Here is a 15,560-nt window from a genome sequence, read left to right as displayed (position 1 = left end):
TCACCCCAAAATGCATAACCTTACATTTTGTCACATTAAATTGACATCCATTCTCCTTAGCCCAGAACTCCAATCTATCCAGGTCGTCCTGCAAGATTTTGACATCTGCATTCACTATTGCCCTACCCAACTTTGCATCATCAGCGAATTAATGAACTGTTCGTCTTTTATCCTTCCCTATATCGTTAATGAACAAAATAAACAGCAGTGGTCCAAGAACAGAACCCTGTTGCACACCACTAGTCACAGGCCATCTTTTGGACTTTACTCCTGAATAAACCACTCTCTGATATCTCTCCATCAACCACCGACCTATCCATCTCACCAACCCTATATCTATTCCCATATGTTGTAGTTTACGAATTAGAATTCCATGTGGTATCCTGTCAAATGCCTTAGCCAGGTCCAGCAGTATCACTGTAAAACCATTACCCTTATCCAGTTCAGCCATCACTGTGTTATAAAACTTGAGTAAGTTACTGAGGCATGATCTACCCTTCACAAAGCCCCCGTACAGTATCTCATTTTCATCAATCCATTCCTTTTTTCCCCTTGACTACTTTCTCCAAGACCTTTACGACGACTCCTGATATGCTGATCGGTCAGTAATTTACAACAGTAGTCTTGGATCCTCCTTTATGCAGTGGAACTATTTTCCCCTCTTTCCACACCTGCGGGACTAAACCAGACCCGAGATTCAGATTAAACAACATGGTCAAGGGCACTGATAATTCTTTAGCTGCTTCACGTAAGACCCATGCCGGTATACCATCCAATCCCACAGATGTATTCACATTAAGGTTCTGTAATAGACTATTCACCTCCACTTCATTCATCACAATTCCTGTATAAACTAATGGTTCCTTCATTTTTTCAATGTCACCACCTGGATGATATATTCTTGCAAAGTGCTCACTCAGCAATTCCACTATATCGACTGATTCAGTGACCTCCTTACCATCGTTATTCCTTAAAATCATTCTGCCGTGTACAGTTTTTTTTTTTTTTGCTTGCAGCATATTGAAAGAACTGTTTGGAATTCTCTTTAGCTTGCATATGCCAGCTTGGGGGCTGTGTTATCTTCATAATTACTGCCGAACATGGACTCGATTCTTTGCGTCTCAGGAAACATCTCTATTCCTCTCGATGGGACTTTTCAGCAAAGGCTCAATTCTGCTAGGACTGGAAATTTTCTTCAGCTCTGCGTGGAATCCTACTTCATTCTCAGGAAAACTCGCCGTCCGACATCATAGTACTGATGCTTCATCCCCCCCTTACTCGAACCTCCGGCTAACTTCATAATCAGGAAAACGATAAAACAAGCAAGAGACGATACAGCACTCATTCCCTTATATTCTTCGTTCAAGCACTCCCTTTTCGGCATCTCCTTCGCACACGACCTGTCTTTTCTCCTCCTGGGTTCATCTCTTGCTCGCCCCTTTGCTGTTATTCCTTGTATTCATGGAATTCATGTTAACGTACCTTCTGCATAAACTCCTGCCTCAGGTGTTACGCTGGACATGTGTAGTTGTACACTTTCTATAAATTGTTGCTCTTAATATCTACCTGCTGACTTACAATCATTCCATACAGCTAAAGTGAGGCTTAAATAATATTAACAAATTCCTCTTTTAAGACATTTTCTAATTCGATCTTGACATGATCACAATAGATTAAAGTAAATGATACATAAAACAAAATTACAATATTTACACATATGTGAAGAAGTTTCACTTTAATTTCAGCTGATGTGCAGGTGTAGTTTAGTATGTTAGACCCTGAATAAATGATTTCTTTGCAAGATTCCTTTATTCAGGATCTAACACTACTCTGCTATTTAGATCCCCAACAAGGACCAACTTTTCCTTTTTCATTGTGTCAGTTGTTTTCGCTAAAGCCTGAAAAAATTCCTCCACTTCTACCTTAGTAGAACTTTCTGTGTGACCATATGCACAAATAAGTCTCATTGTCCAGTTCCCCATTCTCATATTTGCCCACATTACTCTACTTGAGACTGACTGCCATTCAAGAAGATTAGCCTCGTATTTTGTGTTGAATACTATGGCTACTCCTTTTCCTTGATTGTGATTACCTGAATATAACATTTTGTATTTATTGCTCAGAAAGATCTTGCCAGTTTTTGCCTTTTTTGTTTCAGTCACCCCTATTATGTTGATCTGGTACTTATCCAATTTCTCAGCTAGCTCCATTTCTTTGCCATTTAGGCTTGTTATGTTGATAGTACCAATCTTGAACTCTGGTGATGTTGAGTTGGGGTGGGTTTTAGGATTTGTTTCAGCAGCTGACTTTTCGCTGTTTGCCCTATTCCCTGGCAAAAACAATGAGAGGGCCTCTTTGGTCAACTAAGTCTCACTAATATCTAACTTTTGGACAAGTTGGGCTAAAAAAAATGCCAAAAACCTCTGACCTTATTTCAAATACTTCTGGCATTAGTATACATAAACTGCAATACTTCTTTCATCCCACAAACTCCCTTACACCTTGTGTTGCTTAGCCCACTAAAGTTAAGAACCTGGTATGCTACGTTTAGCATCATATGATCACTCTTCCACTTAGTAACCTCCAGGTTGCTTGCACCCATGTTTATTTGCATCCCCCCCCTCCCCTAAGCATTTCAGTTTCCTTTACTCTGTGCTTCTAAACTCTCAGTCAACAACACTTTCTCATGATTCCTGATTCCAAATCCATTAAAATGCAAGCCGTTTGCCTTATACAAACCATAAACCTTTTGTCATAATCATCCATAAACCCCCACACCATTCTTCCTGTACAGTCTGTACACTGACTTGTTCGCAATCATAGTTCTCCTTCTCAGCTCATCTCTATCATACTGTTGTACTGTTGTAAACTTTTACTTCATTGCTCTCCTTTTTCTCATGTACTAATAACTCATTAATATCCTCTTGCATACCACACTTGTCACTTGCTAAATGAGTTCATAAACATCTCTTCCACCTTCACTCTCAGAATCCTTATAGCATCATTAAGATCCTTACTCTTGGCAGCAAAAATCATGATTTCTTCACTCTCCTCAAGCACTCCTCTTATAGTGAATCACTATACAAAAGTCGATCTTTCTACTCACATGTTTGCTCTTTTATACTCTGATATGATTTCTCCCACCTTGCATCTCCTCCTCCTTTTACTTCTGTAAATTTAAGATGCTAAGAAATTATATTCTTGGTTTCATCCTTTATCCAAGTGTAAGCAAACAAAGTTTGCACTTGAAGTCACTTCACTACTAGGCTACTTGTATCTTGTATATAGAGGCATATGACTTCACATTAGTTGCCTTAGTATCCCATAATGCAATGCACATCCATATGGACATGTATAATGTCCAAACACTATGCATTATGGGAAGGGCCTCTACCCAGACCAGTTTCGACCTTTATTGAGGTCTCATCAGTGGGAACCAGACCCAGAAGTGATACATAGGTTGAAGTAATGCAGAAGTCATATTTCCATGTACAAGTAAAGGTGTCATACCTTATTACTAAAATACTCTGGATTAGAGATGGATGTTGAAAGTGTTTTCACTTGCTTATACTATAAATTGGAGATGGATGTTGAAAGTGTTTTCACTTGCTTATACTATAAATTAAAGATGCCAAGAAATTATATTCTTGCTTTCATCCTTTATCGCAGTGTAAGCAAACAAAGTTTGCACATGAAGTCACTTCATGACTGCTATGCATAGTATTACACATGTCTGTAAGAATATTGGATACTACATCATTATGGGATACTACGGCAATTGATGTGAAGTCATTAGCCTCTATAAGTAGCCCAGTCCTGAAGTGACTTCACATGCAAACTTTGTTTACTTACATTTGGATAAAGGATGAAAGGAAGAATATCATTTCTTGGCATCTTTAATTTATAGTATAAACAAATGAAAAAACTTTTTTCTGCTTCTGTATTATATCATCTGCTAGGCAATTCTCTAACCCTGAATTTCACATTTTCTTCTGTGGACTTCATGTAAGTGTGCCATCTTTTCCATTACCATGTGGTCATTCTCTTTATTTTCCACCATTTCGTTCTTACAGTCACTCGCACTACTTATAACACCAACCCTGTCAATCGCAGATTATCACATATTTCTTCTTTTGACTCGCCACTATCAGTCTTCTTACTGGATTTATGGAAGGAGAATGTATTTTTCATGTATGTTGAAATTGACCTCCATTGTATTGCAAATTGGTACCATGACAGATGATGCAACATAGAATGAAATAGAACTAAAAGTTTTGAAAACAACAAAATTAAGAAACCATGAAAATTTCATAATATGCAAAAAGAATGAGTTAATTATCACTAAATACTTTTGAAAACTTGTTACCTTACATGTCTTCACCAAACATTTTCTGCCCTCTAGCAGAAATTAAATAATTTCTCTGTGCTCTTTGGAATGTTGAGTATGAGGACAGATTGAGTGTGTGTGTGTGTGTGTGTGTGTATGTATATGTATACGAGGGCTGTTCAATAAGTAATAAGACTTATTTTACTGTCACGAAACCACTCATCACAATATTAATTTCTTTGGAATAAAGAAATGTTGCTATCTGTATTAACAAAAGAGGTTGATAGATGGCATATACAGGCTGATGTGCCAGAGTGTCACGTGACTAAACGCAAGCTTGTTTCGCCGCGCCTACGAAACTCGACCAGTCGTCGAAATGGAAGCGTCCTTGGAACAGCGTTATGCGATTAAATTTTGTGTGCGTTTGCAAAAATCGGCATCGGACACTTTTAACATGATATGCGAAGCTTTCCACGATGAAGCAATGTCGAGGGCAAGTGTTTTTCACTGGCATAAAACTTTTAAGGAAGGAAGGCAAAATGTGGAAGATCTTGAACGTGAGGGAAGACCTTCAACCTCCATCACAGAGACAATGATCAACACAGCAGCGATTATCATCAAGGAGGATCGCAGAATTACAGTGTGCCAGCTGCATGTTGTCCTGAATATTTCTGTGGGAAGCGCTCACTCATTTGGGACTGAAACGTGTTTGTGCCCGATGGATTCCCAAACTCTTGACACCGGAGCAAATGCAGAATTGAGTGGATGTGTGCACAGAATGGAAAGAAAGACTGGAACAAGAAGGCGACAACTTCTTAAGCTTGTCTGATGCCAAACACACACAAAATTTAATCACTAGTAGGCGCGCCGAAACAAGCTTGCGTTTAGTCATGTGACACTCTGGCACATCAGCCCGTATACGCCATCTATTAACTTCTTTTGTTAATACAGACAGCAACATTTCTTTATTCCAAAGAAATTAATATTGTGATGAGTGGTTTCGCGACAGTAAAATTAGTCTTATTACTTATTGAACAGCCTATATATATATATATATATATATATATATCAGGACACCATCAGGGAGAGTTTAGCTGTGGCCAAGAAAGGAGCATCTAAGCGCCATGTGACTTGGTTATTGCAATTTGAATTTTTTTATGATGTCCTTATAACATGGGATGAAATATATTGAAGTCAAATTATGTTTCTGTATGCATCAACCATTATAAAAATATTATTACTATATGGTGATAGGAGGAGAATTATATGCACATAAGGTGGACATCATAGAGGGAAATAGTGGCAATAGTTAGGAGGAGGCAGCGTAGTGTAACATGGAGGTTGACAGGAAGGCATATTTAATTGGATGTTGCTATAGGCCCAGGAATGTGGAGGGTGGTGATGAAGAAATGTATAAACTACTTAGATTATGGGTGATTTTTAATATAAGAGATAGCATTTGGGAATAAGGATTGAGGTCTTTATTGAGGTCTCTCCCACTGAAGAGACCTCAATAAAGGTCGAAACTAGTCTGGGTAGTGGCCAATCCCTTAATGCATAACAGTATACATATCCACGAGGAGATGTTTTGCATTATGGGAGATACTGGGATAGGAGTGTTGGTAGCTTGCTCCACCTTTGGCACGAGTTGCCTGGTGTTGTACTACTTACCCAGGTAAGATAATACAACACTATATTCAGTCCTGAAGATATTTTCAGGTGCAAACTCTGTTTGCTCTCAATGGGATAAAGGATTAAACTAAATTTATTATAGTATTCCCTGTGGTTATCAGCATAGGTTTGTGTTTCACTAACTTATGTTCTGTAACAAGGTGACAAATACCTTGGACAGGGGAGATGCATATATAGTGGTGTATTTGGATTTTGCAAAAGCTTTTGATAGACTGAAACACGAAAAGCTGGTAAATAAATTGAAACAGATGAAACTGGAACACAGATTTCTGAGTTGGATCAGTTACTAGCTGTCAGATAGGTATCAGAAAGTTGTATATGTAGGTGCAGTATCCCGAAAGTGGAAGATCACTAGTGGTATACTGCAGGGGACAGTTTTGGGACCATTGTTGTTCAGTTTGTATATTAATGATATTGGGATGGGTGTAACTAGTGATATGCAGCATATTGTAGAGGATGCAAAACTGGGGAGAGCAATGCAGAGTGAATCAGATGTTATGACCTTACAAGAGGACTTGAATAGATTGCATGAATGGGCATGTAAGTGGAACCATCGTTCAGTGTTACAAAGTGTAAGGTTTTGAGATTTGTTAAACAGTGATGGGTTTATACACTTGGTAGGGAAACTTTAAAGGTAGTAGAGGAGATGAGAGATCTAGGAGTGTTGGTGTACAAGGACCGCAAATTCAGGGATCACATTACTCAAGTTGTGAAGATATATCACATCAAATAATGGCAATGATTCAGAGAACCCTGACATGCAGAAATAGAGGGTTGATGCCATTGTATAAGGTCTTGAACAGGCCTCATGTGAATTATTGTGTACAGATTTGGTCACTGGGTTTTCATAGTGATGAGGATATGTTATAAAGGGTCCAGAGAAGATTCACAGAGTTGGTCGGTGATCTTTAGAATGTGTAGTATGAGGACAGAATAGGAAGAAGGCGGAGGGATATGAATGAGACATAAGCTAGTAAGGGGTTGTTATCAGGTTGACATGGAAGAGATTTTTCATAGAATGGGAGAGGGGTTAGAACAAGAAGCCATCGCTGGAAACTGTATAAGGGGGTGGGGTGAGGAGAGGGTACTTTGTATGGAGAGTGGTTGGTGAGTGGAATGCATTGCCTGAGTGTGAATATAGATACATTGAATCAGTTTAAAGCATGGTTGGATAAGCATTGTGTGCAATAGTGTGTACCTCCCACGATGAACTTAATCCATGGAGGTCAGATGTTAATAATATTTCTTGTGCATCTTAATGGAGTAAAGTCTCGTTATGAGAGACCTGCTGTAATCATACTTCACCTTGAATTCATTCACCAATAGAGCACTAATAACCACCTCTTGTAACCCATTCTATCCATTCACTACCCTCCAACCAAAAAAAAAAAAAAAAAATCTAGTTCTAACTCCCTTGCTAGCCACCCTCTTACACATTTTGCATGGGTGACCCATTATTCTCTCCCTTCCTGGCACATACTGGGAAAAAAAAAAAGTGTTTGTCACTCCTGTGAAACTCCTTTGATAACTTTTTTCATAGAATGGGAGTGGAGTGGGTGGGGGTAGACCAAGAGGCCATTGCTGGAAACTGTATAAGGAGGGTGTGAGCAGAGGAGTGAAGAGAAGGTTCTTTGAATGGAGAGTGGTTGGTGAGTGGAATGCATTGCCCCCTCTTGCCTATGAAACATAAACAGCAATTTTATATAAACAATTAGTTACTTTTTAACAAATAAATGTGTATGCAAAGTGTGTGTAAATGTTATCTATGTTAGTTTATGTTAAATGCAAGATTGTGGACTTTTTTGAAAGAGTCAAACATTTAATTTTACAACACATTGTAAGGATTGCCTGACTGCTTTGCATCACTTGAGACTTTGTAATGGGATTGGCTAAAGTCCATGGTTGGTTGTTTTGGAATTGGGTAATGCAGTTATGGCTATGAGGACAGTATGTTCTGTCTGCTGTGTGCATATGCTCATCTGACTATTTTACAGGTATGAAAAAACCACAGTTTTCTGCAACTCTATAGATCCCTGCCTTCATAGAGACTGCCTAATTCACCTTCATCTTAAATGTCCTCAGTAGCAGTTGACCATATTTTCAACAATTCTATAGAAATCTAGTGTATGACAGTGTGGTAATGCTAAGGATTTCTTCACATGATTACATTGACATATTGGTAAAGATTTATTGACTTGCAAATCAAGATTGTGGACTTTTTTTTTGAAAGAGTGAAACATTTAATTTTACAACACATTGTAAGAATTGGCTAGGTGCTTTGCATTACTTGAGACTCTGTACTTGGTTGAAATGTAGATTCTGCTAAGAAACAAAAATATAATCTAATCATATTACTTTCTTAACAGTTTGCCGACTATGTTGGTAAATTGTTAAAAAGCATAACCTCTCTAGTATATGTCTCCCTTCTAAATTTGGATATTGTCACTCATTAAATGCATCTTATATTTCTCATCATGCACAGCACAATGGCATACTGGCTTATATTTTCATAATTTCTTTTTTCGCATTGCTTGTGCAGATTTGTAGGTCATCAATTTCATTTCTATAAATTAATAAATAAAGTTCCTGGAAAAAGGTGTAGACTGTCACTGAGATAGATGGTGTGTAGAGTAACTGATCTTCAGAGAGTTGAAGCTTCCAGCAAAGAATACAAAAGGACTACATGGTGAGGCACATCACTGAGCATCAGACTGACCATACAGCATCTGTGGATGCCCAGTGCAAAGATGGATGGAAGAAATTATATTCTTGGTTTCATCGTTTATCCAAGAGTAAGCAAACAGTTTGCATGTGAAGTCACTTCAGAACTGGGCTACTTGTATATAAAAGCTCATATCTTCACATCCATTGCTTTAGTATCCCATAACACAACATTAACACATTATGAGAATGGCCACTACCCAAACAGGTTACAACCTTTATTTAGGTCTCATCAGTGGGAGCCAAACCCAGAAATGATACCAAAGTGGAAATAATGCAGAAGTCATATTTCCATATACAAGTAGTCTAAAAGTGTGATATCTTATTACTAAAATACTCTGGATTAGAGACAGATGTTGAAAGTTTTTTCACTTAGTTATACTATAAATTAAAGATGCCAAGAAATTATATTGATGAAAATCCAAACGGCTATTTTTTTTGGTGAAGTTAATTAAATTAAGGGGATAAAAATCCCTTATTATTTTACAGCCAGTATGCGAAATTCTAAAATCGAAAACTACGATCTAAGAGTTTTATGCCAAAGAGCTATCAGCGAATCCAAGCGTAAGTGACCACCTGGTAGTACAACACCAAGGCAACTCGAAGCAAAGGTGGAACCAGTTCCCTCACTATCCTTGATATTTTCTCATAATGTAAAAATACAGCTCCTAGGAGATGTAATACTGTCATTACATTATGAAGAGAGGTCACTACCCAGACCAGTTTCAACCTTTTTTTAGGTCTCATCAGTGAGTAGGTAGACCTGGATGATATCAAAGTTTAAGTGAAAAGAACTTACATACCTTCACTATATGCAGTTATAATATATGGGCACATATAATATATGTGCCCATATATTATAACTAAGATGAAAAGCCAAATGGCTATTTTTTCTGGCGTAGTTAATTAAATTAAGGGGATAAAAATCCCTTATTTTACAGCCAGTATGAAAAACTCTAAGATCGAAAACTACAATCTAAGAGTTTCATGCTGAAGAACTATTGGCGAATCTAAGCGTAAGTGACCACCTGGTAGTATTGGCTGTAAAATAATGAGGGATTTTTATCCCCTTAATTTAAGAAATTATATTTTTGGTTTCGTCCTTTATCCAAGTGTAAGCAAACAAAGTTTGCATGTGAAGTCACTTCATGACTGGGCTACTTGTATATGGAGGCTGATTACTTCACATCAGTTGCCTTAGTATCCCATAATGCAATTCACGCTTTCAACATCTATCTCTAACCCAGAGATGATAGTAATAAGGTGTGACACCTTTTGATTGCTTGTATATGGAAATATGACTTCTGCATTACTTCCACCTTGGTATCACTTCTGTGTCTGGCTCCTGCTGATGAGACCTCAATGAAGGTCGAGACCAGTCAGGGTAGTAGCCCTTCCTATAATGCATAGTACATAGTATAGTCATCAGCCTCTGTATACAAGTAGCCCAGCTGTGAAGTGACTTCATGTGCAAACTTTGTTTGCTTACACTTAGATCAGTGGTTCCCAACCTTTTTCCACTTGTGTATCCTTTTTAAACCCATTTCTATAAATTGTATCCCTTATTTTTAAAATAGCAGTTTTTAAATACTGATGCTTTTGTTCAATGCCTATCTTAATATAAAATAGTGGAAATGAGTTTGGGGAAGGAAAATTACTACGCTAAAAGTACAAACCACAGATTTAATTTTACAATATTCATAACACAGAAATAAGTATATCTTGATGTTAAATATTGATAATGATCAAGTATTTGACAAACTTTTAAGTGTCTCCATTAGCAGTGATTCAAACTTAATATTTATTGTTCCATAAATAACGTTTTGCATTTTGTTTACTTTACTTGTTTTTCTGCCATTACTGATTATATTTCGTGTACCCCTGAACGGCCCAGCATATACCTCTGGAGGTATATGCTGGGCGGTTTCAACCAGTGGTAAGCGTACCACTGGCTGGAACCGATGACATAGATAAAGGATGAAACCAAGAGTATAATTTTTTGACATCATTAATTTATATTATAACCAAGTGAAAAAACTTTAAATTTCGACATTTGAATCAACTCACTTTTAGATTATAATTTAGTAATTGTTATGTAAAAACAACTAAAGAATGTAGAATAATTATAGAATAATTTGCTTTAAAACTCACTGTATGTGGTTTTCTCTGTTTTTTTTATTATTATTTGGGTACATTCATAGACGCCTATGAATTGTCATATGACAAACTTTAACCACACAGACTATAATGCATCCTAAAAACTCACTCAACTAACGCATTCTACTCAATCAACACTCTTTGGAAGAAAAATGTCCTCCACACATCTTGCTGCTGACGCTCGTCTTTCAGACACACAAACTCTGTATTCTTTCCCTTCATACTGTGTGACAAAGAATCTGGTCTTTTTCTATTCAGAAAAACACCACCAATTTGAATGTATCATAAACTGGTGAGGTGAGTTGCAGCTTAATAACTTATCATTCATTGTCCTTGTCCTTTGCAATGTGCACTGTCGCCGTATCTTCAGTCATTTGAAGAGTATTTTATAATCTCTTCATTTCAAAATTCTCTTTCTCCTAGTCCCAGTTTGTTATATTATTGCAGTAGTGCTAATTCTTCTTTTTCAGCTAAAAGGAGTCAAATTATCAAAGTTAGCAGAAGAAGCTGAGCATACTATGCATTTGGTACAATTATCAGACAAGAAAAGGGAAATATCTAGAAATCTTTCTGGAGGAATGAAAAGAAAATTGTCTCTTGCAATGGCAGTTATAGGAGGGTCACAGGTAAATAAATATAAATTCTTTAAAACGATACTTTGTGTTTATTTGAAATATTATTAGTACCTCCATGGGGTCAGAAAACTCATCACGGGACCCATCTTAGACACACAGTTTACATTACCGCTACTTCAACTCATTCACCATTTGTGGTTTCATCACCCTGTCAGGCAATGCAGTCCATGGTTCAACCACCCTTCATGAAGAAAAAGCCTATTCTTAACTCCTTCCTCACAACTTTCATGGATGACCCCTTGTTGTTTTTCCTTCCCCCTTGTTTTACGATATGAACCAAATTCTGCAGTCCACATGCTCTCACTCTGTCCTCATAACTAACATTCTGCAGTCCCAATATAATTTTTGTTATCCATCTCTGTAACTGCTTCAAGGTAAATTTATCCCTTTCAAATACTGGTGACCAGATCTAAGCAGAGTGCAAAATCTTGTATGAAGAAAAATTAGTACAAAATTTTTCTATACCGATTTTACTTGGAAATAACAAATTATACAAAATACTTGAAATTGAATTAACGTTTACCTCAAATTTTTGCTGTATTAAATCTGTTAAAATGCAGGGTCACCATAAAATAACTTTCCCTCTTTGGAGGCATCTGTAGCTAAAACCAATAAATGAAATTAGACAAAATTTTATATTGAGATTTTTGAAGGCATGGAGTGATTTCCGCGAAAAAAAGATTTAGTACGAAAAGTCGCCAAAAGGGGAAATTTTGGTGCCAGCGGAGCCAAAAGCAGTTAAATACTTGTAGTAAACGCAGGTAAAAAGGATTATTTATGCAATTTTACTGTGTGTACTTGACAGTAGCACTGCCAATTCTACTTAAAAAGGGATTGGGAACATTTGAATGATTGTCTGGTTATCAGTCAGTTTTTTCTGATGGCATGGCTGTCTCAATCCCTGGACATTACTCCATGTGACTTTTGGCTGTGGAGGTATTTGAAATCTGTTGTGTATGTTGGTGGCATTCCCAACTTGCATGTCTTGAAAGAGAACATAAAACTGGCTGTTATGAACATCCAGTCCGACTCCTTATGCTCAGCTGTAGAGCATGTCGCACACCAGATGTAATTTATTGTACACAAGAAAGGTCAGCACATTGAAAATCATGTATGTGGTCCAGGGAACCCTGATTCTGATGAATAAAACATTTCCTGCGAGTTCAATCACTACATTAATTTCTGTGTCTCTTGCAAGTTGTTTTAGTTTATTATTATTATTATCATTGTAACGTGCCATATACCAGCTGGAATGAGTGATGCGGCTGTCGCTTACACCGTCGAAATGTTATTATTCCATTTTATCTGCCTTTAATGTAATGAGCCGCTTGTTTTTGGCTCTGCCAGCGCCAAAATTTCCCCTATTGGCGACTTTTGGTACTTTTTTTTTTTTTTTTTTTTTTGCAAAAATCATCTCCCCATGCCTTCAAAAGTCTCAATATAAAATTTGGTCTAATTCCTTTTATTGGTTTTAGCTACAGATGCCTCCAAAGAGGGAAAGTTATTTTATGGCCACCCTGTATTAAAGTAAGTTGTTAAAATATTTAAGAACCACTAAAATTGTACAAACAAAGAAATAGCTCAGACAGGATTAGACATTTTGACCTGAGGCTAGCATAAATCGCTAAGGTCAACGGGTACAGGGTTTTCCTATCAAAACTCGGTGACAGCAGGATGGTGGAGAAAACCCCTCCAAGAATATCTGGGCAGTTTAATCTGAGGAAGTTCCAAGGTCGAGAAAATAGGATAGAAAGGAGAAATCGAGGGGCCAAATCGCTCTGTTCCTGGCTCTTCTTCGGTCTCTCTTTGTAGAGGTTCCTGTGTCCAGCCGTTCCAAGGACGAGGGAGTCGCATCCCACCAGCAGAAGTCCAACAGTGATAGGAGGTTCGTAACAGCAGTGATGGGCTATTCCAAAAGTTTCTTGACGATCTCAGAGTATGCTGTATCATCGTTGCTGTGAATTAGTGCCCAAATGAGGTTTTTCCCAGAAAGAAGAAGTACTGAACTGGCTGGCAAGATTGCAAGTAAGAATTTTGGAAAACTTTCCTAGATTGTGAAAATTAAGGCTAAGAATACCGATCTCTTAGTTAGTTAGCATAAAGAACGTTTTTTGTGAAATCGGAAAACTGCACTTCTAATTAATCGTGAACTAATTGTATACAGAGTTCAGAGAAATTTGCTAATGTTATGTGATGAAAGGGAAATTGATTGTAAAGTTCAGTTATGCCTAATTCTGTTCTTTTGTCTGAGTTAAGTTTAGTTAGAGTGCATATATGCACTCTAACTAAACTAAAGTCTGCCCACGTGTCTGATTGCCATGAGCATACATACATTCTTTGTCATAGAGCTTAAGCGAGAATTGCTAATCTAATCACAGACACGTGTTTCACTTTGTCTCCATTGTTATTTAGCTGAGTTAATTAGAGACAGATAATTTGATATGTGTAGTTTTTCTTTGTAATTACCTTGACTTAGAATGAATAAACTGTTTTGTTTGTTCATTTTAATAGCTTTCCTGATTCAGCCTTACTGTCTCATAAAACATAGAACCTGTGTGTCCTGAAGATAGAATAGCCACGACTGACTGATTTTAAATGGAAAGCATTGCCTGAATTAGAATTAAATTTTAGAGATATTTCTGTGTTAAGCTGGACACTTCTTTTGCTTGTATTGGGAAGACCTCTATGTGATCTTTAATAGCGCAGTCGTAAAAACAAATAAATTTTTAAAGATCAGTGCAAGAGAAAGTCGGCAAGATAGACAAGGAAATTGGTTCTAGCCCGAAGCACTGCCTAAAGTCTAGACTATGTACACGTGAAAAAATAGCATACTTATGACCTTGAGAGGGGGGAAGGTCAAATTATAGCCAGAGAGGATTAAAAAGTGATAGAACTAGCTCAAGCAACAACTACAAGCTCGGTATTATGACTGTTAAGAAAAGAACACAAAGGCACAGTTCGAAGGTTTTAATAATAAATGACAAAATTAAATAATAATATCAGAATATTACTAAATAATTAAAGTAAAGAGAACATATTATTACAAGAGTAATCCAGATGTAGTCTGATGAGGGCTTTATAATTGGAAATTACAACTCTGCTATCTTCTAGTCAGCATCCTTCTCAATATTACAGCAGTCCTCTGGGTTTCCTTCACTACCTTTGCAATATGTTCCCTAGCCTTCAAATTTCCATCAATCATTATCCCAAAATCCTTTGCCTATTTAACTTCCTCTAGTATAGTTCCATCAACAGAGTATACAAACTTCTGTTGGTGAATTTCAAATCTCGAGACCTTGCATTTAGTTGCATTAAACTGATAGCTCTATTCCTTTGCCCATATGTCCATCTTATGCAAATCCTTCTGAAGGACTGCCACATCAGCATTACTACTATAATCCTTATCTGCTTCACATCATCTGCAAACAACTGAATATCCTCCTGAAATTCACTGAAAGCATCGTTGCTAATTTAAAAGAATAAACAGCTGAATCCTAGTAGTCTTATGGAACCTCACTTTGAAACCTGCTTCCTTGGCACCATTTCCTCATAAACAATCTCTGGTATCTGTCAGGCAGGCCAATCTCCAGTCCAATTCACTAAAAATGGCATTATATACTTTTCCCTGATCAACTGTTCTTACTTTTCCAGGCACTCAGATTACTAAAACAGGAGCACCCCTTCATAGATCCATGCCAACCCTCACAGATAACATTACTCTTGTTTGCTCAATACTGTATACGATGTTGTCATTTAGTTGGCTGAATGGTTAGCATATCTGCTCTCCAGCCAGTAGGCTGCGGGTTCGAATCCAGCCATGGGGATGGATGTTTGTTTGTGAAAATATTAGTGGTGGTCGACAGTAGATGGCATTGGTGTAGATGATGAAGGTAGTTGCGATTGGTGGAGTGGTGGAGACGGAGAGTTGTAGTGTAGGTACCCTCCCTCGATGAGTCTTTGGACTCCCTGGAGGTGTCACATAATAATAATAATATCTCGCTAATTTCTCCAGAATTTTAATTACAGAA

The 15,560-nt window shown here is 37.4% G+C and overlaps 1 protein-coding gene across 2 annotated transcripts in view; it reads left to right on the top strand.

The window, feature by feature from the left end:
* LOC150099998 (phospholipid-transporting ATPase ABCA3-like) overlaps positions 1-15,560 on the top strand; it is a 728,766-nt gene that overhangs the window by 367,258 nt on the left and 345,948 nt on the right. For both annotated transcript variants that reach the window (XM_090402469.1, XM_090402468.1), the window contains one exon: positions 11,368-11,523. In XM_090402469.1, the coding sequence (XP_090258595.1) occupies positions 11,368-11,523 (156 nt within the window). The remainder of the gene's footprint in view (positions 1-11,367; positions 11,524-15,560) is intronic.

Source organism: Typopeltis vanoorti, chromosome 13, assembly GCF_054136105.1.
Source record: "Typopeltis vanoorti isolate ZY-2024b chromosome 13, IOZ_Tvanoo_1.0, whole genome shotgun sequence".
In the NCBI taxonomy this organism is placed as follows: Eukaryota; Metazoa; Arthropoda; class Arachnida; order Uropygi; family Thelyphonidae; genus Typopeltis; species Typopeltis vanoorti.
This window is presented reverse-complemented; position numbering and strand designations above follow the sequence as displayed.